Here is a 27,027-nt window from a genome sequence, read left to right on the forward strand (position 1 = left end):
TATATGTTTAAAAATAAACCTAAGATAGCAGCAGAGAGCATCTACAACTCTAGAGCTTCTAGGCCCCTTCGGCAGGCCCTAAACCCTGGTGGCTAGGGATGTTGTGCCTTGTTGACATCAAATAATATGTCATTTCATTGAACACACCTTGGAAAGACCTTGATTATATCCTCATTACATCACAGACCGCACATGTGTTAATGTATTTATGTGACCACTCATGAGTGATTGCAATCTTATTCTATTTGTCAAATCTGGACATATCAATACCTGATTCATCCTTTAAAATATTGTAGTCTTCACTCCAGTAAAGCTGGTGTAGGTAATTTTTTAGTTGATGAGGCATTTGCATATTTATTTTAAAAAAATCATTGTTTAGAAGAGAAATTGAAAAAAAAAAATCTTTTTTTTTCCTGCACTCATTGTTTTAGAGAATGCATCTTTATGCAAAATATATTTTGTTGTTATTTCTATTTAGCCAGATGTGTCTTGAACTAAGGCTATAATAGGTTAAATGCTAAATCCTTTAAATCTCCATCTTATATCTGAAGTGGAAATGTTAAATTGTCCGAGAATGATGTCGGGGATGTGATCCTCTTGTATTCAGTGTAGAGAGGCAACATACTCATAGCCTTGCTACAAGGAGCAGCCATTGATTAATTGGGAGCATGCCAGTTTGTGGTTGTGCATTAATTGCTGCTTTTGTGTGTCTTGCAAACTGGGCTAAACATATATTCCTCATCCTGTCCGAAGCATATCTTTGCATAAGAGTTATGTGTGGGTGCTCAGTGATGACAACTTTTCAAACTTGCCTGGTATGGGGTGTATTCCAGTAATGCAAGAGTGGAGGAGGCTGAAGGAGGGTTAAGGGAAGTGGTATCTGAAGAGGAAAGAAAATAGTGAGGAGAGATAGAGAGAGAGAGAGAGAGAGAGAGAGAGGGAGATATGGAAAGAGAGGGGAAAGAGATGAAAATATGAATACATGCATACACACGCACACATATATAGATAGAGAGAGAGAGAGATAGAGAAGAAAATATAAATATATATCGACACACATACATAAATACATCATATCTAGAGAGAGAGAAAGAGACAGGACAAAATATGAATATATCATTATACAAACATACAGACATATACATACATACATATACATTGTATACGTATGTATATAATTTACATTATATATATTTTGATATACATTTCAGAGAGAGAGAGAGAAATGATGAAATAGAGCAAGAGAGGAGAGGAAGGAAAGGGGGGGGGAATGGAGGAGATATGCAAGAGAAAAGAGAAAAATGTAAGAGATCGTGGACATTGAAGGAATAAAGGAATATGCAGGGATCTGTACTTGGAAGAGAAAGTAATATAGTGGAAGGATATTTCTGCCAGTTTTGGAAAAAAAAAAGCCCAACAACATTTCGTGCAGAAGATGATATGTAGGCCTACAAGCTGAACAATTAAAGGGTGTGTACAGTTCTGGTTAAGGTGAGGATTTAGCTTTTAACGTTTTGCGAGATATTCAGAAACCACTCTATGAGATGTCAAAGAGTATGCAATTCTAAGGGGTATCAAAAGTTTATTTGATGAAAATCTGTTTTGAAATGGCTGAGATACCCCAAAACAAGGTGAAACAAAGAGATCCTAATAAAAGGCGTGGCATGTCGCCTTTTATAATAATCACTTTTTTGGATATCTCAGCCATTTGAAAACCAATTTTCATCAAATAAACGTTGAATCCTTCTTAAAATTACATGCTCTTTTCATATTTCATGAGAGGTTTTTCATTATCTTACTTAGGAATGCTCAAAACATGAATCCCCACCTCAACCAGTACTGTACAGTCCCTTTAAGTATGAATAGAAAAAAAAAAAAGAGCAAAAAAAAGTGTACTAGGGACATTGAAACACTCTTATTGTATGTTTCAAATGAAGTAACCAAAGAGAGGAGGAGATGTTAAATAGATGGATGATGATACAATGAGATGGATATTGGTAGAATTTTGTGTGTATGATGTATTGTTCTCATTTTATGCAGGAATCAACTATCTATCTATCTATATCATCTTCTATGGCGCAAGTTGGTATGAGTGGAATGGTGGGAGATAATACTTTAGTAGAGGTCACAATAAATATTTCAGAAATGACAAAGGTGGTTTCTTGATACCAGCTGCTGGTAGCAATTTGATCAGGTGTAGAGTGTCTATCACATACTCTTCATAGAAAAATGTAGGTGGGGGGGGGGGGGGGGAGGATGCATAGTATGCATCCAGCTATGTGCGTTTGCCCACGGATACAAAAATGTTTTCTATTTATCGTAGCGAGTTTGCTATGTGGTTTGTAGTCAATTGATGCCGATGGCGAGAAGAACCAAGAAAGAGAAAGTGCTCGGGCGGAGCAGGCAAGTTGTGTGCCAAAGTTGGCAAAGACAAAACATTTGTGCCCTCTCAGGAATGTATCTCGCTGTCATATCTCCCCTTCCTTTCCTCCCTATCTCTCTTTCTCTTTATTTTCTCTCTATCTATCTCTTTTTCTCTCATCCTTTCACTCTCCTTCTTCCCCTATATGCCACACACGTATGAGGATCACTAACTCAGCTGCTTACACCTTTCAAACTCCACTGCTTAGAAAATTTGTGACTCGCCACAACAAAAGGATCCTAAAATCGCTGAAGGCTGAGCTGAGAAAATCGAGTTTGAAGCCAGATCATCAAAATTGGTCAAAACGATCAGATTTCCATTTTTGGCATAATTTTGTAGTCTGATGTATCGTCTATCATCTGCCAAACTCTTGAAGCTAAATGATCATAGGAAAGGCAAGAAATTAGAGTTTTTCTGGGCCATGATTTTCTGACTTTCAACGGAACAGAGACATGTCCGAAGATTTGATTTAGCGCCGCAGATAGACCCCGCCCCTAGTAATCATCAATATCTCCACGCGAGTATATGAGTCATGTTGTAGATGAAATTAAAGTGGAAGAGTAAGGGAATGATATCATGTCATTTTCAGAAAATTGTCCTCCCCCAACTTTTGGATCCTTTAGTTGTAGCGGGCCACACATATTCATATTACTACTCTGTTCCTCTCATATACTCCAAGAAGTCTTCCTTGAGACTATATGGGTTAAACAGAGACTTGCATAGAGTCGGCACCATCCTTTGTCAAGATGGAATGGCCCAAGTACTTTCGCTTTTTCGAATTTGATAATGAAACCAAAACTTTGTTCGACACTGTTATATGAATTCTGTTTGGTGTGTTATCCCAGCTTTCACTTTGAGTGCTTAGGTTTGCTCTATGATTTTGTTGCCCTAAAAAAGGCAAGCTGAAAAAGAGAAATGACGTTGCCACTTTGCACATCAGCATTTAATTTCCTTTTCTATTTGTGTCAATTGTCATTGCTGAGGTGACAAAACCTTGTATCTCAAATTGTGAAAATCTTTTTTTTTTTGTAAATTAATTGATTTGATAATCATTTAAAGTTTCTGTTTACCTTTGGGAACAATGATTTAAAAAAAATGTTCAAGATATCAGTTTTGATGCGTATAATGTAGATCAGTTGTATCACAAAATATCCTATCATATACATTTTTTGCTATAAAGCCTAATTTGTAAGGAGATATCACAATTTTTCTCAGTAAACCATAAATGTAGATGGTTTAGTCTGGAAAAAATTTTGTTTTAATTATTGTTCACATTTTGTATATTTCACAATACTTAACATCGATTATACTGGTTCAGGTTTTTACATTGGTTGTTTCTATCCCTAACTCTCAGTTTAGAACTATTTGAAGCACTAATGCTGGATTTTTGTTTTGTCTGCAAATGATAAATTATGCTTGTAAGTGATGTCCTGTCCAAATCCTAGCTGTTGTACCCCTAAAAGGACATAAGATTGTCACTGGGAACGGACAATGACTTTCCTTCCCATTCAATATTCATTCCTTCCAGGAAAATTGCTTTTGTAATGGTCTTAGATCTCTACTTTCTGGGCTGTGATCAATCTCCATAAATGTCAGGTGATAGCTTAAAGGCAGAAAAAAAAAAAACAAACCTCAAGAGAAAGCAAAAGTAAATGCAAAAGCATGTGATGTTTAAAGGCATTAATGGTTTTCAGTTTTGTTGTATTTGGCATGTACAAAAAGGGTGAAGGACGCATCTCTCTGGAGGATGCTTGTTTAGACCCAGACATCCTTTCAGTTGCAGAGGCGTTTCTGCTACATCTCCTGTAGGTTGCTAATGAGTCTCTGAAAGCTTGCAGAGATGTCTCAAAGATCTCATGGACACAATTAGTCTCCATGTCTTGCTCACAACTGAGGAGATGTCGGGGAAACATCCCAGAGGTGTCTCCAAGACCAGCTGGAGACTGAAAAGAGTCTTCGAAAACTTTGAACATGTTTGATTCTCCTGCGACTTCCCGGAGACCAGACTCATCTCCTGGAGAATCTAGCCTTTTGCTGGTCGTGGAGTCGCCGTGGAGATGTCTCCATGACCACTCTGCACCCAATGAGACTCGAGTCACTACCTAGTCTCTGAGCCACTGTGTTTGCCACCTTAACCCCTTTGAGGACGGACTGATTTTGCTACAACACACATTTCTCATAGACACCTGCCCGAGCGTATTCGGGGACTCGTCCTCAACAGGTTAACACGTTAATCACCATCTTTGTGTCTTCCAGGATTCTGAAGGAGACACTCCACTCCACGATGCCATCAGCAAGAAGCGGGATGACATCCTTTCCCTTCTCCTGGACCACAACGCCGACATCTGTGTGACGAACAACAACGGATTCAACGCTCTTCACCACGCCGCGCTGCGGGGCAATCCAAGGTAAGAACGAGCTGCGAACTGCACTCTCTAGCTGCAGTCACACTTTAGCAAAACTTCTTAAAGTTTGACTTCAAGAAGTCTTCACGAAGTTTGCTTGTCAATTCACACTGACAGCCAAACTTCTCGAAGTTTGAGTTTTCTGAGTTAGGGTCATTTGTGCGCGTGTGCAACAAAGAAGAAAGCAGGTGGCATCTGAAAGCTGATGACTGTGATGTCACAATGCACACATGTGCATCCCAATGAGCGTGTGCTTCGGAGGTTTTGCCCGCCAACAGGTGGTGGACTGGTCACACGACAAGCTTTGTAAAGTTCAAGTTGCAAGCATTCTGACTGCACAAGCTTAGAGACGATATGCAGGGGTTCTGGAAATTTCCTTAGCTTGAATGGGAATAATCTGGAGAAGTTTTGTGAGAAGTTGTCACAAAATTTGTGGTCACACTAGCAAGACTTTGAGAACTTAAACTTGGCGAACTTAAACATTTTTTTTTTTTTGTGTTACATTTTGTCAGTATGACCATGGCTACTGTGTAATCTTGTTTTCATTTCGTCAGATTAAGTCTGCATTTGATGAGTGGTGAGAGGACTGAACAAAGTTTGATTGAAACTTAAAGGACAAGTTCACCTTCATAGACATGTGGGTTGATTGAATGCAGCAATATTAGTAAAACACATCTGTGAGAGTTTGAGCAAAATTGGACAATCTGTTAAAAAGTTATGAATTTTTGAAGTTTCTGCTCAGTCACAGCTGGATGAAAAGACTACTATAGCTTGTGATGTCACATGAGTACAACAATATAAAGAAAGAATAAAGAAAATTCAACATATTTCCAATTTTCTCGCATAACAAAAGAACACTCAACTTCTCTCTCTTTCAGAAGGCAGGGGGAATAATATTACCCTTAACATACATCAGTAGCAAGTCAAAGAACTATGCACTTTATGCAAAAAGTAAAGTTTTTTTGAAATTCTCTTTTTATTTTCCTTATATAGTTGTACTCATGTGACATCATACACTGTAGTAGTCTTCTCTTCCAGCAGTGACTGCGCAGATACTTAAAATACTCGTAACTTTTGAACGGATTGTCCAATTTTCCTCAAACTTTCACTGATGTGTTCTACTAATATTGCTGCATTCTCTCAATCCTTATGTATATGAAGGTGGACTTGTCCTTTAAACAAATTTCACCTAAGGAAGGCAAAAAGTCTAAAAATGCTGAAGGAAGAAAACATAAAGGAGACAAAAAGAAGTAGAAAATAGAAAGAAGTAGATAATACAAGGAAGCAACTAGAAATAAGTAGAAATATAAAGAAGGAGATAATAGAAGTAGAAAATATGAAGAAGAAGATAATTGAAAGAAAAAATAAAGATTTGGAAAATATGAAAAGGAAATATACAGTTTTAAGAAGAAAATAGAAGTAGAAAATATAGATGAGAAAACAAAAAAGTAGAAATAGAAAGAAGAAAAATAAATAGAAAGATGAAAAAGATATAAAGAAGTAAAGATTAGTCGAAAATATAAAGAAATACAAAATAAAATAAAAGAAAAGTATGTAGAAGTTACAGATGATTGAAAGAAATTGAATTTTTAAGAGGTAGAACATATATAGGAGAAGAAAACTTAAAGAAGAAAATAAAAAAGATGTAGAAAATATGAAGAAGAAAATTCATTGAAGAAGGAAAATGTAGAGGAAAATAATAAGAAAATGAAGAGAAAGAAAATAGAAGATGGAGAATATTATAAGGAGACAAAGATTTGAACAAGAAAGAGAAAGAATGAAAATGTATAGAAGTGACAAAAATATGGCAAAACAGTAAGAAGAAGAAAGAAAGAATACAAGATGGAAGAGACAAACCAAGACCATCTCGAGAAGGAGAAATAGAATATGAGAAGGAGAAATAGAATATGAGAAGGAGAAATAGAATATGAGAAGGAGAAATAGAATATAAAAAGTAGAAAACTGTGCCACAAGTTTTATGTACTGCTGGATATATGTTGGTTGCCGCAAATGTAGTAAGGTTTGTGAGGAATGCCCATGACATATGTTTACAATGTTACAAAGTCAGTGAGAATCCCATAATGCATAGAACTATAGTCACACCAGTAGTAGTGTGGCCTAGGTGCTGCAGTGAGTACAATCTTCTAGACATTAAGCATGAATACTTGAAATGAATGTAAATTAACAAATCAACAAATTATGTAATAAATCAACAAATTATGTAGAAATCTAGGCATATTGACTTGGTCAGCATAGAATTGCATGAAAAAAAAAATCTAAAGTGCAGTAAACGCTACCAGGTGCTTCTACTGCAACTGCTATGCTAGTACTGCTACTTCTAGTACTACTATTACTACTACTTTTACTACTACTGCTAGTATTACTACTACTACTTTTACTACTACTACTAGTATTACTACTACCACTACCACTGATATCTACCTGGTATTACCGCCAATACTATCTACTTCTGTTACTACTATACTACAGTGTATGTCTACATTGTACTACGAGTAATATTACAATTTTACTACTCTGTTACTTCAACAGTAATCTTACTGATTTTATTTAGGCAATGAAATTATTGAAGGCGGTAATGATAGATATTACTTTTAGCCACATTATATGGTAGTTTCTGAAATATTCCAGGAGCTAAACTTAGGTAACGCTCCCATGGAAATATTTATCTGTATCTTTCCTTGCACGATAAGGCACCTGCTGTATACAGGTGTACGTGCGACGTACGTATGTAGGTTGGGATGTCATACTCTGTGCACTGTTATTTCCTGTGAGCATAGCAGGTGAATATGGAATGTCTGAATGTGTCACAGACTGAAATACATTTAATGTAGCTTGTCAGTGAAGGCAACAACAACAACAACAACAACAACAACAACAACAACAACAACAACAACAACAACAACAACAACAACAACTGCAACGACAACGACAACAACAACAACTGCAATGATGACGACAACAACATCCGCCAACCAAACAAACAGCCAAAGCCTACAAGCAAAATAATAAGAACAACAACAATAAACAAACAACAAACAAATTAAGCAAACAAATAGCCAGAACCTGCCACAAGCAAAATAAGGTGAATGTCAAGTACAGTACGTGCAGCTAAAAAACGTTTGTGCGAAAAGAAATAGAGATTAAAAAAAAAATACCCTTATACACTCAATGGGAGATGGTGCAAACTCATGCCTTCAATTACCGTGTACACATTTTCTTGCATAAGAGAAGAGCTGATATAACACAAAATATGAGACTGTTCTGTCAGAGACTCCTTATTGCAGTGCTGTCAAGGATTTGTAAATGACCCTTTTGTACAAATAAGAATGAAAAATCAACCCACTTTCTGTTTTGTTTTCAAATATCTACCAATTTTCATTGGTAGAATTTCTGTAAAGATATGAAAGGAGTATAGAAACCTTTTACAATTGACATGTAGAAAATGCCATTATTCAAGTGATATTCATAACAAGACTTTGATTCAATCAATAAAAATTATTATCACAAAGTCAGTGTTCCAATTTTGATGATAAGTTATCACTTTGTATGCCTTCATGTATAATGAGGGACGGAGAGAAAGAAAAAAACCCAACTTGTTATTATACAGTTGTATATGTGAATATGTTTATAGATTGTTTTGATTATTGAATTAAAACAGAACTGTTAAAGGCAATAGTGTCTTGACATTGTACAAACCTGCTCTTTTCAAAAGTTTGTCTTCACCCATTCAGTGTACAAATTTGTAGGTCGGCCCTTTGAAGCAGCAAGGGTAGTGCTTTGCATGATGAGGTGGGTTAGAGGGTGTCGGGAGTCATGTCGATACGCTGTAGTTGCATCGAATGCAGTGCTACGGCTGGTTGAAGGGGACCAAATCCGCATTTACGTCACGATTTGGTTCCCGTCTACCAGCTAAAGCGCTACATTTTCTTGGAGGATAGAAACCGAGTGGCCAATGTAGTTCCTTGGTGATTTAAGATTCTCTCTGAAGCTTAATCTAAAAGAAAAAACATATTAAAAAAGAGGGGAAAACAAAACAAAACTTCCCCATATGAACTAACAAACATAAAAAAAGCTTGTCCCCAAATAAATTATTATCATATCTTCCAGATAAAGTATGGTGTATACTCCAATTAAAAGTTTGAACCAATTAAAAAAAAGTTAAGTTATTAGCATTCATTACAGTTGTGCACTTGAATTGAGATGGAGTGAAAGCTATCACTTTCAGACAACTTTAAGTGTTTTATAAAAAGAATTTGATACAACCAGAGCTCAGAATGCCAGGTAAAGTACATCGTTATAGGAAGGATGAACAATTATATCAACATACCTTTCCCATGACTAGTACATCTGGTAGAGCAGTGTCATGATTCCTTCTGTTGTTATTATTCCTTGACCGCAAAATTACTGCATCATGGTTACAGGCTGCCCTCCTTTCTGCCAGCAAGCCGGGAGAGAGAAAAAAAAAAGAAAAGAAAAAAAGATGAGATAAAGTTAGGTTGCACAAAGATCTGAACATAAATTGAGACACCTTCATTTAGTAATTTGACTACATGCATCGTATACTTTGATGCTGAATGCACTCAATGTTTTCTCCTAATTGCAATAAAGAATTCAGAATTATGCAATTTCATCAGTCTCTACCTGAATTATTTAATGCTCATCATGACTTTGATTCAGAAGCATTTTACTCATTTTCAAAAGGATTGTGAAGCAGAAACTTGCAAGAATGAAAAGCATGGCGTATGCCTGTGCTCTGAATTCAGATCCCGAAGTCAAATTCTGGGAAACATGCTACTGACGTAAATTTGAATATGATATGTGGCAGGGTTCCATGACATTTGCTCCTGCGACAATTACTCCCATGATATATCTGCATGCTAAGCCAAACGTAAATTCAACCCATAAACATAACCCTAACCCTAATCCTAATTCTCACATCAGACCAAACCTAAAACCCTATCACAACCCTAACCCTAACCCTAAGTCCTTAGAGAAAATAAGACTGGAGCAATTGTCGCAGGAGCAAATGTCGTGTCACCATGTGGGTAGACCCTGATTTTTGAGTTGTTCAGGAAAAGATTCATGCAATGAAAACAAACTTTGACAAGATGAGAGAAAGCATCTGGTATGTCATTCCCATACAACTAGGACCGTCGATTCAGTCATATCCCATGATGCCTTTCACTTCCTGTACTATGCTTGCGATGATGTTGGTCGACAAGTCTCTAGTTTTGTGGTGTGATTTTTCAAAAGCAGACTTGAGGTGAGAACTTGTTCAAGATAATAAACTCCCGCTATGGGTATTACAAACACGTACTGCATTTTTGCTCATTAGCTGTTCTGAATGAGACCACATGTTCTTTTGTGTATGTATGCGTGGGTGTATGTACACATATCTCTGTTTGTATGTGTGTCTGCTTGTGTGTATGTGTGCATGTGTATGTATGTATTATGTGTGTATATTATGTATTAAAGTATGTATAATGTACAGTGTGTGTATGATGTCATGTAGGATGTACACACATGTGTGTAGGCATGCAGGAATGTGAATGAGTGTGGGTGTGTTTGTGATGGGGGGAAAAAAGAACCATCCCAAACAGTCATGATATTACGGAAGTTGGAAATGGTGGTGAAAAGGCAGCTTTGTGGGTTTATCATGATGGGGACAGGGGGGTGTAAGATTCTGAGCCGGGGATGGAGTATGATGTATAATCAGGTGAAGGCTTACAGCAGGGCTCTGGGGCTATTAGCCTTGACACCTCCACCCCCACTCTCTCTCTCTCGTTCTATCTCTCTTTCCTTTTTTTCTTTCCAGCTCTCTTCCTCCCACCTCTTCTATCCCACATTCCTCTTACCTCTATCACCGCAGATCGTCTTCCAGAGATATGGACGATTAAATTACGGGAGATGAAAGCACTTTGATTGCAGAGAAATTTGTCAAATTTAAGTGGAATTTGTCGATGGTGATTTAGGGGATACACCAATTATGCCCCTGTCTTCCCGGAGGAGTGCGTAACCGTGGCGATATGTCGTCAGTTCTTTCTCAGCGCTGCTGCCCGGACGCCTTCCTTGCGTGGAAACGGTGGGAATGATTCCGTTCGATTTCTCGGCAGCGGAGTGGGGGTGGGGGAGATCGCGGTGGTATGACATCATGTAACATTAGGCACATCCTCTCTACGCCATCTCTCCCCGGACGGGGGCAAGGATTTCAGGAGCAGCTCGATGGTGTGTATGACAACCACTCCAGCAAAAGGGGGTAATTCCCTAATATCTCTCGGCTACGTACGTCTGAATCCAAAGCCCTCTCCGTTTCCACCGTGTAATCGCCCGTCGGCCATACGTGCGGCTGTAAGATAATCACTTCACTATTAAGTCCCTTGTAAGCTGAAAACATTTGGTCCCCGCGCTGATGCGTATATAAGGTATGGCGTGGTAGCAGCACACTGCATAATGCTTGTTGATGAGATGTCCAGGACGGGAGAGGCATCCATGACGACCGTTTCCAGTGTCAGTGTCGGTTACCGGCCCACGAGATGGGCTCTTCTTTCCCCCCCTCGGTGCATCGGATACTTCATCATACCAACTCTAACAAGCAGAGCATCTATTCCTTTCTCAAATGTTGAGGTCATTTTTGGTTGGCACATGAAAACACATAACACTGCATACCATGCAGCTCACATCGACTGGTTGCGGATTCAACAAAACAGACTTAACACTTGGTGTCCTGTGCTGCCAATTATCACAAAAAACCCCATACCGTTGTACACTCTGTCCAAAGTTCTGGCACAGTAAGAGTTAAATGTGCTGTGATGGACAGGAAGCATAATTTATTACAGTGTAACTTGAGTTTAGATCCTTTCTAAGACTTTCCCTCGATAAAAGATAAAGATGATTGCAACTAATTAAACCACACCTATACAAATCAGATTTCACTTATATTTGTAATTACACAAATGACATGCTTTACATTGTGTGTGCGTTTAATTAATTCATTGCACATTTTACCAATGGGAGAGCCTAGATAAACAGTTGAATGTGATACAGGTGCTTATCTTGTATGACACTCACATATCACTATTTTTTACTAGGACTTGTTACAGTCTGGTGATAGTGTAATTTTCCCCTGCTGAGCTGAAAAGAAGTCAATAAACAATGCAAAAAAAAAAAATAGAAAGGAATAGGGTACCATGCGGACATCTGCATGTTACACAAGAGTACATCAAAAGGGAGCGAATTGTCTCTGTATGTGGAAATCACAATACTGCAAGTTTTCAACTTACATACAGGACATGTACATTAAAGGTGCCATTGCTTTACAAGCAGAAAGTCATAAGGCCATTTGATTTGATGTGATGCATGGACATAAGTCTACATTCTGACTCTTAAGAGATATTTAAAAGGAAGGTGGACATTCATCATACTTCAAAGATCAATGCTAAAAGCAAGTATTGCTGACTTTTTACAAAGCCTCAATAACAAAATTCCAAATCTTAGCACAATGAAGAAGAAGGAGAAAACAATAACAACAACAACAACAACAACAACAACAACAACGAATGAATGTTATGAAGATACGAGATACATTCATTTGATATCAGGTACACATAACAGATTTTTTTTTGGGTACAAAATGAAAGTCACTTCAACATTTGTCTGTATCTAAATGAAAGTAAAAAGAATATGTGTGCAAATTTTTAGCTTTCTAGTTGAATCGAGGATAAATATCAGTTTATTGACTTGTCGAAATGCTTGATCTGATTCAGTGAAAAACAAAACAAAACTTGGAGGGCTAAAAAGTTTGAAAAACAAAGTATTGTCAATGGAGAAGTATTCATTTCTGACAATACAGCATGTCATTCCAGGATCAGTCTGAATATTGTGAAAGCTACACAATTTGACAGTTTGAAGAAAAAAAAAATCAACAAATGCATTGACGTCTGCATTTGCGCGGATATCAAGTCATAACATCAATAATGAATGGCGTGTAATAAATGCGTTATTGTGTAATGACAGAGTAAATAGTTAGTGGAAGAAAATTTCACCTGAGTCTGAAAGAGACGAGTCGGTAGCCGATTTGTGTGGAGCTGTGAGGACAGGAAGCGGAAGCGAGCTTTGTGGTAGATGCGAAAAAATTTGAAAGGGTAATGATATGAGAGTAGACTCTCTAGAGATGGGGGTTTTCCTTTGTACATTGAGAATGTGTGGTGATTGATACTTATCACTACTTCTGACCTGCAGACGAAATAAGAGCACCAAGGAGGGGAAAAAAAAAATTAGGAGGAATGACAAAAAGGAAGGATATGTAGAAGAAGACGAAGAAAAAAAAAGAGAAAGGATCCTCGAAACAAAATGAAAGAGAGCGAAATCCTGTGGGTCTCCGGTATCCCTGACCTGTAGTGGAGTAATGACGTCATACCGCTAGAGTCTACTCCAACAGACGAAATTTGATTTAGTCTAATTCTTTGTAGCTTGTGGGTGCTGGCCAATAGAAAGCAAAGTTTGTCTGCCTCAGGGAAGGGTGATTTTTTTTTTTCTTAGTCTCTGTTTCTCCCTTACCTTTCCCTTTTTTTCCCCCTCTTTCTCTCCTTCCGTATTCAGTCCCTCTTCCTTCCTTGGCCAACCTTCATACGATTTATATCATTGGTCACCGCGAGTAGCCATTGTGTTATAGCGTCAGAGTCTTGCCTTCATCCGGCAGAATATATCCAAAATGATGCTGATATGAGAATTCTTCTCTCTCATGCTTTCTTCTTTTCTCTTTCTCTGCCTCATTACCACCCCCCCCCCCCTCGAGGAACACACAAGTGTACATCCAGACAAGCATTAAAAAAGAAAAAAAGATCGTGATAATGAATTCATTTTTTTCCCCTCCCTGTTCGGCTTCACATTACACTCATTTCACTCGTAATGTATGGAGTTGCATCGGTTCCCTATCAGTGAGCGAGATAATTTTTCAGGTGATTTTTCGCGGAAGTATTGACGTCAAAGACGGAAGTTATCAAATGCACATTTCTTCCACCTTACATTCGGCAGTGGATTCTTTTCTGTGGAATGAGGGGGCTGGGAGAGTTTAGAAGTAATCTCCATCACCCTAAACCTGTCTTAATGACCCCCTCTGTGTAGTGGTCAGAAGATAGATAAATACATGGATAAATAAAATGGTCTTGATTAAATTCACACGCCTGGCAGCCAAAAGCTTGAATTGTTCATGAGTATTAGTCATTAGGTAAGATCAAACAATATTTAGAAAGAAAAATATTGCTGTAACTGGATTTATAGATTAAATAAGCAAAATAAATTTTATACCAACCTGTGATTGACTAGTCTCCTTTCAAGGTAAAGTGGCATGTCAAATTATTGAGTCATTTTCATTTCTTTTTTTGGCAATGTTCAATACACATAGATTCAAGATATGTATTTACGGAGTTTCCAGGGTTCATTTTTAAAATTTACTTCTCAGTTAGGTGGGACTAATTGCCAATACTACCAACAAGACTGCTGCTTCTATTCATGATACTTGGTATATAATTCTAAAGGTTGTATTATTTGTAGTAATGAGAGTAATACCAACATTGTAATTATCACTTTTAATATTACTACTATCATCGTTACAGCAATTATTCAATTTGATAAGATTCATCTATTATCAGTTGATTTATTCTCTGTAGACTAATTCAAGTACTTATCCATTTTTACCAATTAATTTATTTACTTTCATCTATTATCAATTTATATACATATCATTTTATCATTTTCATTACTTCTATCACTGCTGTTTATCATTATTGTTATCATAATTTACCATGACTGGAATTATTGGTATTATCCCCAGTATCATCATTATGGTAACCATTATGACAGCTGTCATTTTCACATTTCTTCTTCTTGAAATTATCATCAGCTCAATATAGTTTTGATCATTCTACCATTACAAGGTTTACATTCATTTATTCGTCATCACTCTCGAATCTGTTTACCTTTCTCAGGAGATGTCATTTTCTTACTAAAGAAGATTTGTAGTTAATATACCAAGAGTGAATATGATACTTCAGTCATCAAGTTAAATTTAGTGATTATTGTTAATCATTGGCCTATGACCTTGCATGTAGGGGAAGTGTGTGTGCCGGTCTCGAAACACACGAAATCACAAAAGCCCCAAATAAAAGAAATACTGAAGATAGCTCCTTCAACCTTTTGCTTGTCATGAAAAGTATAATGTGTGAATAGTAATACCCTGGCGTTAAATTGCAAGCATGGTTCGTTTAGTCTTCTATGAAATGAGGGTATCAGTGTGTTCACATGAGTAAACAGGTTTGATTTGTTTTGATTTGGTTTCTGCATTTTTCACAATCTGCAATGTAACAAACAATTTTCCAATGCTAATCATATTACATCCAACACAAAATGATTGATAAATATAATCATATGAATATAATATAAATATAAATATAATCATACACAGGTGTTTCTGTACCTGAAGGAAGGCAGAGACCCCAGCTTGATCTAAGAGAAATGGGGGGGGGGGGGGGGAAGGAACTAGATGCACATGGAAACTTTTCAGGACCACTCAAGGCTGGCGGGTCTGAACAACATCAGCCAGTTGCAGCCTGGAGACTAAAGGACACCCTCTAGTGGCCAAACACAGCAGGCGCTGCTCTCGCAAACTGCCTGCCTGGCTGGCCCATGACGTCAATGTACAGGCAGCTAGAGATTGGGGTCGCGGCGGTCGTGTGTGGGTTGCAGAATGCTGCCTAATAGCAATAGCGACGGGAAAGGATGGGGTGTGGGGGGGGGGGTAGGAGATAGAGTGTGCACAAGAGAGAGATGGGGGGGGGGGAGAATTAAGATGTAAAGAAGAGATGCTGGGGGTATAGTCTCTATGGAAGAATAATGACCAGGGTATCATGCATGAATGTGAGAAAGACTAAAGGATGAGGGCAGAAGGTGGTTTGAAAATGTGAAAACACACAATGCACTATAATATAATATTGAATGCTGACACACACATGTCTATACATGTGTGTGTATATGTACATCTATGTACATGTATACATGTATGTGATCAATCATTTGAATAATAATAATTAATGATAAAAATTCTCATGATTTTTTTCTTACTTAACTAGTGACAATACGTAGTGTTATCATTATCACCATTATTTTTGTTGCACAGAAGTGAACAGATGTTCCATAGTATTAAACTACCAGCAATTTTTGGTTTATAACTGGAAAGCTGGAGATCTGTGAATTATTACTTCAATTATTACCTATATAATTTGAAAATAGAGAGTAAAAAGGAAACCCATGACAACTCCAATTCATTCAGTACTTGGCATATCATTTTTCTTTTTTTTTTCCACGTTGAATCACTTTGTTATATTTTGTATAATTACTTGATACATATCCAGAATTAATTATCAGTATCCTTTCATTACCATGCTGACTTGATGTGATTTGTTTTCACATACCTATGCAAGTTCCATGATGTTACCCGTTAGCATATTTATTGTACTACGGGGTGAGGGTTTGTTATAAAAAATGTGTTTGATGTCAGAAAAATCCTACCAAAAGCAAAAGTGATAAAAAACCGTACATATACAGGACATCTTCAAATACCAAATTCTCCAAACTTGAATGTTTAGCTGCAGCACTAGATAAATAAAAAAACAAAATTCTGTATAAGGAAATGGTATGATCACAAGTTTGAAATAAACCATAATGGTGAAGTTCTTAAAAATATAATACACCTTTTATTATGCGGGACATAATACATGTAATTTTGATATGATTCACAAATGTTGAATATACACATACGTAAATATTGTACATGTAAACATGTTGATATTTTATTTAATGGCTTCACAAAGAAGCAAAAAACAAGCAAACTGGCAACTGGCATTTTTGGCCAATGACTTTCATATTTATTTGACTCAAATTTTCAGCATCTCACACCTTCAGGAATCCTGTAAAGACTTTTGAGGAAAGCGTGGGGTACAGTAAATTTGAGTGAAATAAACACATAATTTCTTGGAGAAAAGTGCATTTCCAGCTTGTTTTCTATATACATGTATATATAGATATAGATATATACACAGTATATATTGTTATATATGCATATGTATATGTCTATGTATATATTGCTATATATGCATATGTATATGTCTATGTATATATATATATATATACATAAACATACATTTAGTTTGCATATATTATTACTTTCGTATATTTTGCAAGTATAGTGTATTTTTTTTTTTTTTGACATGCAATCTAATTTTATATTCAATTTACTGCAACACATTGTAACTGGTAAAGTGTAGATGGCAAAATCCTATTTTGCAACATGATGTATTTCTGGTTGCCATGTGCCACATTGATATGACATAATTTCTTGCCGTAGATTCTGAAATATGTCAAAGACTACCAAACTTCTGTTACCATGTCTTACACAATGTTCACTCATTGCATAACACCACCCTGCGAGAACACACAATTATACAACTTGTCGACATAGCAGTAAAATGACAAAGGTTACCTGTACGAAGCCAAATAGTTATGAAAGCTTGCTGTGTACAGGATGAACATAAAGTCAACCACATTTGAAAGACATCCATTCCATAATCAATATATTCCACTGTTTGCGCTGAAAAGAAAATGCAACACACAGCTCCAGAGAGTAGATCATCAGATGTCTGGCCAGATGTATACATTTTACATTCAGCGCGATGCGTTGACCGAAAGATTATCTGTCCGTGCGGGGAATGTTCCGCGGAATGCTAGTGCAATGATTTCATTATATCAACTAAATTCCCCTCTACAAATAAGTCATTCTAAATTGTTTTGACAGAACTTTAAACATATTTATCTTTTTTGCACAAATGAAGGTGAGGACAGTAAGCTCTCCCCCCCCCCATGGAAAAAAAAAAAAGAAAGAAAAAAGACAGGGGGGGGGATTATAAACACACTCTTCATATGGATATTTAATTACTAGCTTGTGTGCTTTTACTTTTTATTATGAAAACTCACCATTAGCTGTAATAATGCTAGTGTTTTAATAGGAAGTGTTTTCTTTTGCTTGACTTTTTTATGATTAAACCTTCATTGATATAGATTTATAGGGAATTGTAATAATAATATCTTGATAACAGATAATACCTTCATTTTACAATGTCTGTGTGCAGTCCTGCTTTTCAAAAGATTCAGATTTGAAGTCAGTAGTACCAAGCATAACTTTTCTTTACCATTTTGTTTTTGTCTAATGTTAACTCCGATATTCCATTTTTTTTTTTTTTTTTTCGATACAAACTCAGAATTGCAAAGTCACTTTTAAAAAAAAAGTTCTTGTTTATTTCATAGAGGAATATGGGATGCTTAGATACTTATTAAATCGTATTTATGATTACTATAATCATTATTATTGTTATTAGTAGTATTGCTATTAACATTATTTGCTGTTATTGATTTTGTTCAGACATACATTTTATGTAACCAACCCTAAGACACGCATTCAGAGGGTACATTAGACATCTATGATTAAAAAGTCAATAGATTTTTAAACTGGGATAATACAATGATATCATGATTTTGGTTTCATGTAATGTTCTTTATTCATCAATGTAAATTCCCTGTTAACTTCAAATCTTATGTTTTCAAATTGGAATTATGAGTTTAAGAGTATGATGAGTATCTGACTTGACTAATCTGAAACCAACAATAATCCAGAGGGGAGCCTCGAATCTGTTGTTTTAATGTAAAATGTGATTCTTTTTGATTGATTGATTGACTGATTTTTTAAAAGTCTGCTGTCTATAGATAGTTTATTGTGATTGCCATGCACTGGACCCAGAGCCATAAAATGAAAGAAAATTGAACATATTCAGAGAGAAAAATCATGATGCATATTCTGTCTAAATATAATGTTCTCTCATTTACTTATTCCATGATTGACAAAAGGTCCCTCTAAAACATCAGAACTAGCAAAAGTAGCAAACAGAAATAGCAGCCAACGAAGGGCAGGGATTTGCCGGTGTGATCTAAAAGATCAGGGGACCGTTTCATGAAACTTTTTGTCAGTGATTTACACTGACAACTGTTAAAAGCTACTGAAATCCTTGCGTCTGATTGGCTGATAGCAAATTTGTCACCTCCGACGAACTCGTTGATGAAACACCCCCCTGGTGTTGTCAATAGTGCATGTAGTGCGTAGTAAGAGTGAACAGTTAAAAAAAGTTGCAATGCTGTAGAAACTTGTGCATCTCATTCTATTTTTCCACCTATGTGTTGCACATTGCCAGATCAAAATGGCAGAAAGTGAGTGTGATGCTGACATGGTTTCTTTCTTCCTGGGAGACTAGCCACAACAAAAAGTTTCAGAAATTGCGTTTTCCAGATTTGTTATGCACTTTCCATTTACAGAACTTTTATTCAGCCTTATATGGTGCAAAAAAAAAATAATGTTGACATGTGAAAACTCATCTCCGAATTCTGTGATGACGTTATGGCAAGTACCTTGTTTAATTTGCATTCTTCTTAAAGCCCTTAAATAAAAATGAAAGTATTTTTAGGGGGTCTTCTAATTTCAGTGTCTTCCCGTGATTTGTGGACCTTTGTGTGTTTCGTCTGCCTATTGGTCTACAGTTAACTAACAGTCTCACTCTTAAAGTTCAGGCACAAAGGATGGAATGAAAATGTGAAAGTGAAAGAGTGAGTGAAAGTATGTGAAAAAAAAATGATGGAAAAAATGTGTTTATTTGTAACACTGGTTGGAGTGGAAGAGAAAGTTGAATTCAGCGTGATATTGGAAGATATGATGTCAGGAAAAATTGAGATTTGACATGCTTGTCATTATTAAAAGAGACTTGCAAAAAATAAAACTGAAATGACTTTCGAAAACAGAATTGTACAAATGCTGAAACTCCTTAAGTGTTGTAACATGAAGTTGAGAAGAATAACTCAGGTTTTACACAGGTCAAATGCTTCATTGAGAAATAGGAATATCTAGTGTAAGTCTGAAACTATATTTCTTATGTACATTTTTTTTTTCATACAATACCAACAAATAAACATGGAATTGCCATTTAGTTAGTGAGGTGTAGTGTCAAGTAATGGATCAAAATATTGTCATGCATGTGTTGTAAATAGTTTAAGGGCCCACAGCAGTAATAGATGATTTTGGAAAGGAAATATTTTGATTTTTAGCAGAAATGATATTTCTTAAAGTTGACATTCTGTGAGCATGGTAGAGTTTAATCTAATTTGTCAAATTTAATGGAAAATTATCCAGGTCTTCAAATGTACACTCTGGCAATTCTGCATGACAATAACATGTCCTGAGCAATGTAAAGGCAGGCACTACCAAGTGAGAGAGAAAGAATACCAAAATAACTTGTGATCATGAATATAAATATAGATACTGATGAAAAGACTCTTGGTAAATATCAATTTCATCACTTAAAAACACAGTATACATAGAGAACATTGCTTGTATACTGACTGGTCAATGAAGTTGTCGTGAAAACAAAATATAGATGAAAGTTTAACAGGAAAGACTTAAAGATCCTATATCCCTCTTTGCAAACATCATGGAAGTTTGCATGGTTGAAGAATAATGTCTCCCAACACCATGTATGAAATTTTACTGAAATACACCTCAGAATTTCTAAAAAAAGAAGTGAAAAACTAACTCCATATAACTTGAGAATACACTTCCCTTTTGTACAGAGAATAATGGTTGGATTTTTGTTCAGAGTCCAAATGAATTCACTTGAAATCTTTAGTATGTATTTGATCTCCATCCTAAAGAAGTTTCCAGTTTTATTATTCTGAGGAAAGGTTTTAATTACCGACCTTTACAATATACCAGCTTATATGAAAGCATATATTTTTTTAAGGTTGTAAAAGAGACACACACACTTTAACAGATCTTAAAGTTTATATCTATTCTAGACCTCCCCCATGACATCGTCATGAGGGAAAGTGTCTGTCTGTGTCAGGCAGAGATGCAGTTACCTGAACAAATGAACCAGGAATTGTCAGGAATAGAAAACAAACGATACAATTTAATCTTTAAGGAAAAGCTTTCTTATATCTAAAGGAATAAAGAATTCAAAGGCAATAAAGAAACTAGAATATAACCTGCAGTAATGATGACTTGGTTGATTTTTTTTTGTTATTTTGTTAAAACCTTATATAGGTTATTATACCTGAAGATATTGAAAAAAACAACAACAAAAGTAATGGAGATCAAAGTAATGGAGATACAATGATCAAAATAATGGATATATGTATAATACTCAGAAGACAAAGATATGAATTAAAAAAAAAAGAAAAACAAATGAAGGGAAGGTTGCCAAAAAAAAAATGGAGAAAAATTGTCACTAGTATAGTCCTCTGAACTGTAAATGACCTCCGAAAAAGAAAGGGGGGAAAAAAATGGCTGAGTGACTGAACTTGGTGGTGACGTCACTGCCTTCATTGACGTAGGTTATTTGAATATTTCAGCCTCTTCCCGACAATGTCACCAGAAATGAGATGCTTTCCCACCGTCTCCCATTCCTTCTCTGTTCTTTTTTTTTTCCCACCCTAACTCGGGGCTGAGGATTGTGCATAGACTCTGGCAGGCCGTGGTAGCTAGCGTCTCCTATAGTATGCAGCAGGCATGGCAAGGCATTTGCTAGGGTCTCTGAAATTTGCCAGTGATAAACAACATTAAGGAGATATAACCAGGCTTGTACGTAGCTGTGTAGTCTAACTTTATGTTGATATGTCCCAGCAGGCTATTCAATGTGTAACAGCATAAAACATAGGACACATGATGTAATCAAACATGGTGTATACAAACATGAATGCCTACATTACTATACACCACCCAGAAAGCAGGAGGGTTGAGTGGCATCGCACTGCAAACATGAGCAATATTTTGCTGTGTTTAATCCCCAATTTGTTTGTTTGTTTTTTTTGTTGATGCCCGTTTTCACTCATAGATTCTTTCTGTTGGTGTTTATGCCGAATGAAACAAATTCCAATTGCGAGTTATTTTTTAGAACAGTTTCCCAAGCTCCATTTCTGCTTAGTGACAAATACAGCAAATACGTTTTAGTGCTAGTGGTGCACATGGGGACATTTCATCTCAATGCATTTGTTTTTTACTATAACCCATCAAATTCTCTGGTTTAATGAGTATTCTTTTATCATACATTTTGACAAACATTGCTTGTATTTCATAAGGTATATAATAAAAACTTCTCCTTGGCTTGAACCCTTTTTTAGTCATATACCATTGTTTATTTCAGTTGCAAGAAAAAGCATTTAGATCGCTAATGTTGTTCAGGAGCTTAAATTGGCAATACATTTTAGAAGATTAAGGTTTGTGTTCCTCAAATTGGCTTCTCTCTCTTTTTTTTTGTTGTTCAAGTTTCATTTGGTTTTGTGTAAATGTATGAAAGTAACCAGAAGCTAATCTCTCTCTCTAATCTCTCTCTCTAATATTGGATATGCAGTGAAATTCCGAGTTGCCAACTTAATAATGGCAAGAGGATTTCTGTGCCCAGATCTTGATGGGCTAAAAGAGGCTGACAACTTCATCAACATTAATGTATATCAAAACAACAACACGAGACATGTAATGTACATGTAAGACAGCGAAGTCTGTATGAGAGGCATAACTGTTGCACCTACAAGTACATGTAGAAGGGGGTTGTTATTGTCCATACCTCTACATGCTAGGAATTGTAAGTCATAATGAATTAATAGTAAATGTTCTTAATTTTATTCTGTTTTTAACATTGTTGACTTATTTACAGAGATAATGTTTGATCAGTGGTTGTCAGTTAGTGCTCCCATAACAGCAATATGTGCGGAGTTTTAGTTAAGTAAGTGGCTCGTTCTCATGAATTTCTGTAAGGTTTTGGGTGATTATGGTCAAACATTTAACTAAAATTCACTTCACATGAAACTCATTTTATTATGTTTAATTCACTGTCAATAATGGTGGTCACAAGCATTAGTTTCAAACTATGAATCACCAAATATATATATATATATATATATATATATATATATATATATATATATATATATATTTATTATTATTTTTTTAAGGTTTTCATGTGTATTGAAATCAAGATTTGGTTTTCATTAAGGTTTGCATAATGGATGAATGTAACATGTTGCAACAAAATTCTCTTCCTGAAAAAAAGATCTGACTCAAATTGCCCCCCCCCCCCCAAAAAAAAAAAAAAAAAATGAAGGGGAAAGAAGAAGAAGATGCAAAAAGAGATTCAATCTGCCGAGATAATTGCATGATAACAAGAATTCTACAATTCTGTCTCGAGTGAATGGAGAAAGCCATATAAATTACCATTCTTGAAATTTACAATAATATCCATGATTATTGATGGTGTCCTAATTTATGTTTTTTTTTAATACATTCAAGTAAATGAATGAAGCATTTAGTGAAATGTTTAATTATGTGACTACTAGAAATAAAGACAAACTTCATTAAATGCCAGTATTGGATGTGTGCCATACAATTTGCCATGGCTGGCACTGAATTTATCTACAAGCATGGACATCTCTCTCAACATGAATTACTGGAATAAAGCAATTCCAAGAATTCCATTGGAGCATTTTACATGATAAGAGAAATTAAAGCGGAAGTAGAGCTAGTACATGTATGTGCTGTTGGAAAAATTATGTTGCGCTCTTTCGTCTTTTGTTAACGCCCTCTCAGAAAGTATAGCTGTATTTAGCAAATAGTTGAAGGCATTAGAGACTGCATTCAGCAGATAATTTGTATATTTTAAAAGGACAGTAGTCATATTCTAAACTTTTTTATAATAAAATTCTAACAGTAAAGGGAGCATGCAAGCCTTTACTTTAAACAATTTTTATTTTGTCAGTCTTTTCTAGAGAGCAATTGAATACATCCATGTGTTCCTTCAGGAATGTAGCAAAACAATTAGTTTGAGTTGAATCATATAAACAATTTGGAGATTTACATCATCAAATTCTCATTCTGTATTGTGGCAAGCATGACCATATATTTTTTTTGTTACCTTGAAAGACACTACGATTAGATAAAGTATAATAGTAATGTATCAATTATGACTATGGGTTTGGGATGTTTTACATGGCATATATGCCTAATGATGCCTATAAGACCTGCAATATCATGCAGTAATAATTGTCATGATTGTGAGAAATAATGACTTAATTTGGAAGATAAGCAATGTACCCCTCTTGTGCTCAGGGCCAGCCAAAACCATCTTTCTTTTCTTAAATTGTTGATGGCCTTCTTTTTTTTTTGCATTTATTTAACTCCAAGTTCCCAAACAAATGTATACACCTCAAATAAATTTTGTCATTCATCTTCCCAGCAAATGTAAGTGACATAAATTAAGTAATTTCAAATGAAGAAATTGATTTATGTGTGTATTCCTTCTTCAATAAGAATTAAACAGATTTTTCACATTCTTCGATAGGTGCATGGAATCTGGTTTGGAGTCAGTTGCTTTCTGTTGTTATTTCAGAGAATTCTACATACAGAAATAAACACACACACACCTTTGCAAATGAATGATGTACATGTACATCTGCAGATTTAAGGAAACCTTGCCAAGCTCTGTAAAAACTACACCGGCTTTTTTAAGCCATCCCCAAAACCTGCCTTCGTCAGACGAGATATATTTAGAAGGGGGAGAAGTGTATAAGTGGAGATATTTGTGATCTGTTTGCGTTGTCAAAATGCTGATTTATGAGGGCATAAACAAAACACACATAGGAAGATGTTCTGTATTGATTATATTGCACAGAATCTAAGAGTGTGAAAATAATCCATTATTGACGTCAGTGGTGGAAGCTCTGTCATGGCGAAATCTCACATGTGGTCAGTCTTTTTTGAGAATACAGAAGTTGCTGCTTTTCCAAGGAAAAACAACAACAACAACAAAGAAAACAGGTGATATCTTATGTCCTGTAAATTTAGTGAAATGATTAAAGATACTTCAAAGCAATCTGTTTTTGCCAAACTCGTGGCAGTAAAAGGCATGCTTCTGAATTCATGGGGATGCGTGGATTTTTATAGGCTCGAGCCGGTGACTAGTATGTATGCTGAGAGGGCTCTCCTTCCGCCATGCCGCTCGGCGCAGAAACATGCAGCTCCTGCCTCTACGAGCAGACTGCGGACATGTTGGGGGGCGCCACGGATTCCGTTCACCATGAGATAATTGGATAGCTGCTTGGGTACATGCCGGTAGTAAAAGAGTTGTTCTTGAAATGAAACACGTATAGGGACATAGCGGGTCAAAGGGTTATGCTAAGCATGTGTTATGCTTTTGTTTACAGAAATGTATGTCTATCTAATTTGACATCTGTACTTGCTTTCTTCTGGTAATTTCCCCTGCCATGTTGCCAGCAAGTGCCCATGTACACCTTTATCAATATGATTCTGAGAAGAGGAGTTCCGTACAATGTCATCTACAGGCAAAATATCATGTGTTCTTTCTGATAATACACATATAAATATTATGTGTGTGCTTTACCAGTGGTTAATCTGCTCTGCAATGATCCCACTAATTTTTATCATTTCTGTATTCTCAATTTTCACAAGGTGCTGAATCATCAGTTAGGATATTTTCATGTTAATTGAAGTCAGTGATTTAGCACCTTGTGAACATCAGTTAGAATGCTTTCATGTCAAATAATGTCAGTAATTGTATTTATTGATGACAACTAGTAATTTGATGTGACAAATAATTTGGCAAGAAAATAAAAGGGGATTACAGCAAGTTTTACATGTAATGTGGCAAGTTTGTTATCCAAAGGTCATTTCTGTAAGGGCTGTACAGATGAGAGTAGTACAATGTAGTATCTGCAATCAGTGGCTGAAGATACAGATGAAATTATTTGTTTTTATGCAGACATTGCAAAACATTAACCCATTGAGGATGAGCTTCTTTTGCTACAACACACATTTTCCATAGACACCTGCATGACTATATTATATACACAGGACTAGTCTTCAACAGGTTAAATATACACTTTTGAAGGTATGATAAGTTGCTCATTGTTTTCTTAGAGTAGCTACTGCACAGGTTGTGTGGAAATTGCTTTTCTACCTTTATCAAGTAGTTGAAATTTCCTGTACTTTTTGTGACATGGAAGAACCTTTTTTTATGAAACATTTATAGTAAGATAGATTTGATTATGCATACATTCCATTTAGGATATATGATTTCTGAATTAAATTCTACAGAAGATTAGTTTGTCTCCCTTAGATTAGAAACAAGAAAGTTGTATTAAATTTCTGTATTACTTCTGCTGCATTGAAATCATTTAGTCAGTAGATGTAAAGACAGTTCTTGTCTTTCATGCACAACCTAATACCTTTCATTTTAAAATTCAGAATCATGGACTTTAAGATGTGTGGTGCAAATGCTTCAAAATTTAGAGGGGATACAATTTACATAATGCTATTTCCATTTGTCACTCAAACTCAGAAATAGTGATACTATCTTCTGTTCCCTCGTATTAGCCCATTTTATCTTTGTGGAAATTTGTTTTGCATTTCAAAATAAGTATAGTATGTCTACCTTTCACACATACACACACACATGCACATACATGTCTGTGCATATAAACTGCGTATACTGCTGATTATTTTGTCTCATTGTTGATTTTCTTTTTCAAACGAAACTATTCTTCTGCTGTCCAATGATGCACATGCCTTAAAAACACAAACATTCGCGGCACGAAACTTTCGCGAGTGGGAGCCGACGGCTTTTTTCATGGCATGAAACTTTCATGAACTAATGACTGGCATTCATTGCATATGTGTAGGCAAAACTTTTGCCCACATTTTACTTAAATTGCGAATTTTTGCCCCTTGCGAAATTCGTGAAAGTTTCATGCATGTAAAAATTTCTGGTTGTACAGTATATTCACCATAGTCCTGCATGTGTATCTTATTATGTGATATTGTTGTTTACCAATATCACATTGTAACATTGCTCTCTTTGTTTGCATTCATAAGTCAATGAGCAACAACTTTAAACAAATTCTACTAATGCATAGTTATTCTTATTGATACATTAATCAGAACTTTGCTGACTTTGTTACCAATTTGATGGCTTACTATTAGTTTTACTTCCACAGTATTGATCTTTCTGCTGGTGTTGAAAT

The 27,027-nt window shown here is 35.9% G+C and overlaps 1 protein-coding gene across 1 annotated transcript in view; it reads left to right on the forward strand.

Annotated features, from left to right (window-relative positions):
- The window catches only part of LOC139719531 (E3 ubiquitin-protein ligase MIB1-like), a 297,101-nt gene that overhangs the window by 42,056 nt on the left and 228,018 nt on the right, over positions 1 to 27,027 (forward strand). The window contains 1 exon segment of the mRNA XM_071630944.1: positions 4,679 to 4,830. Within this exon segment, the coding sequence (XP_071487045.1) occupies positions 4,679 to 4,830 (152 nt within the window).

This window comes from Diadema antillarum, unplaced genomic scaffold (assembly GCF_040938485.1).
Source record: "Diadema antillarum isolate AM-2024a unplaced genomic scaffold, OU_Dant_1.0 scf00000111, whole genome shotgun sequence".
NCBI classification, from domain to species: Eukaryota; Metazoa; Echinodermata; class Echinoidea; order Diadematoida; family Diadematidae; genus Diadema; species Diadema antillarum.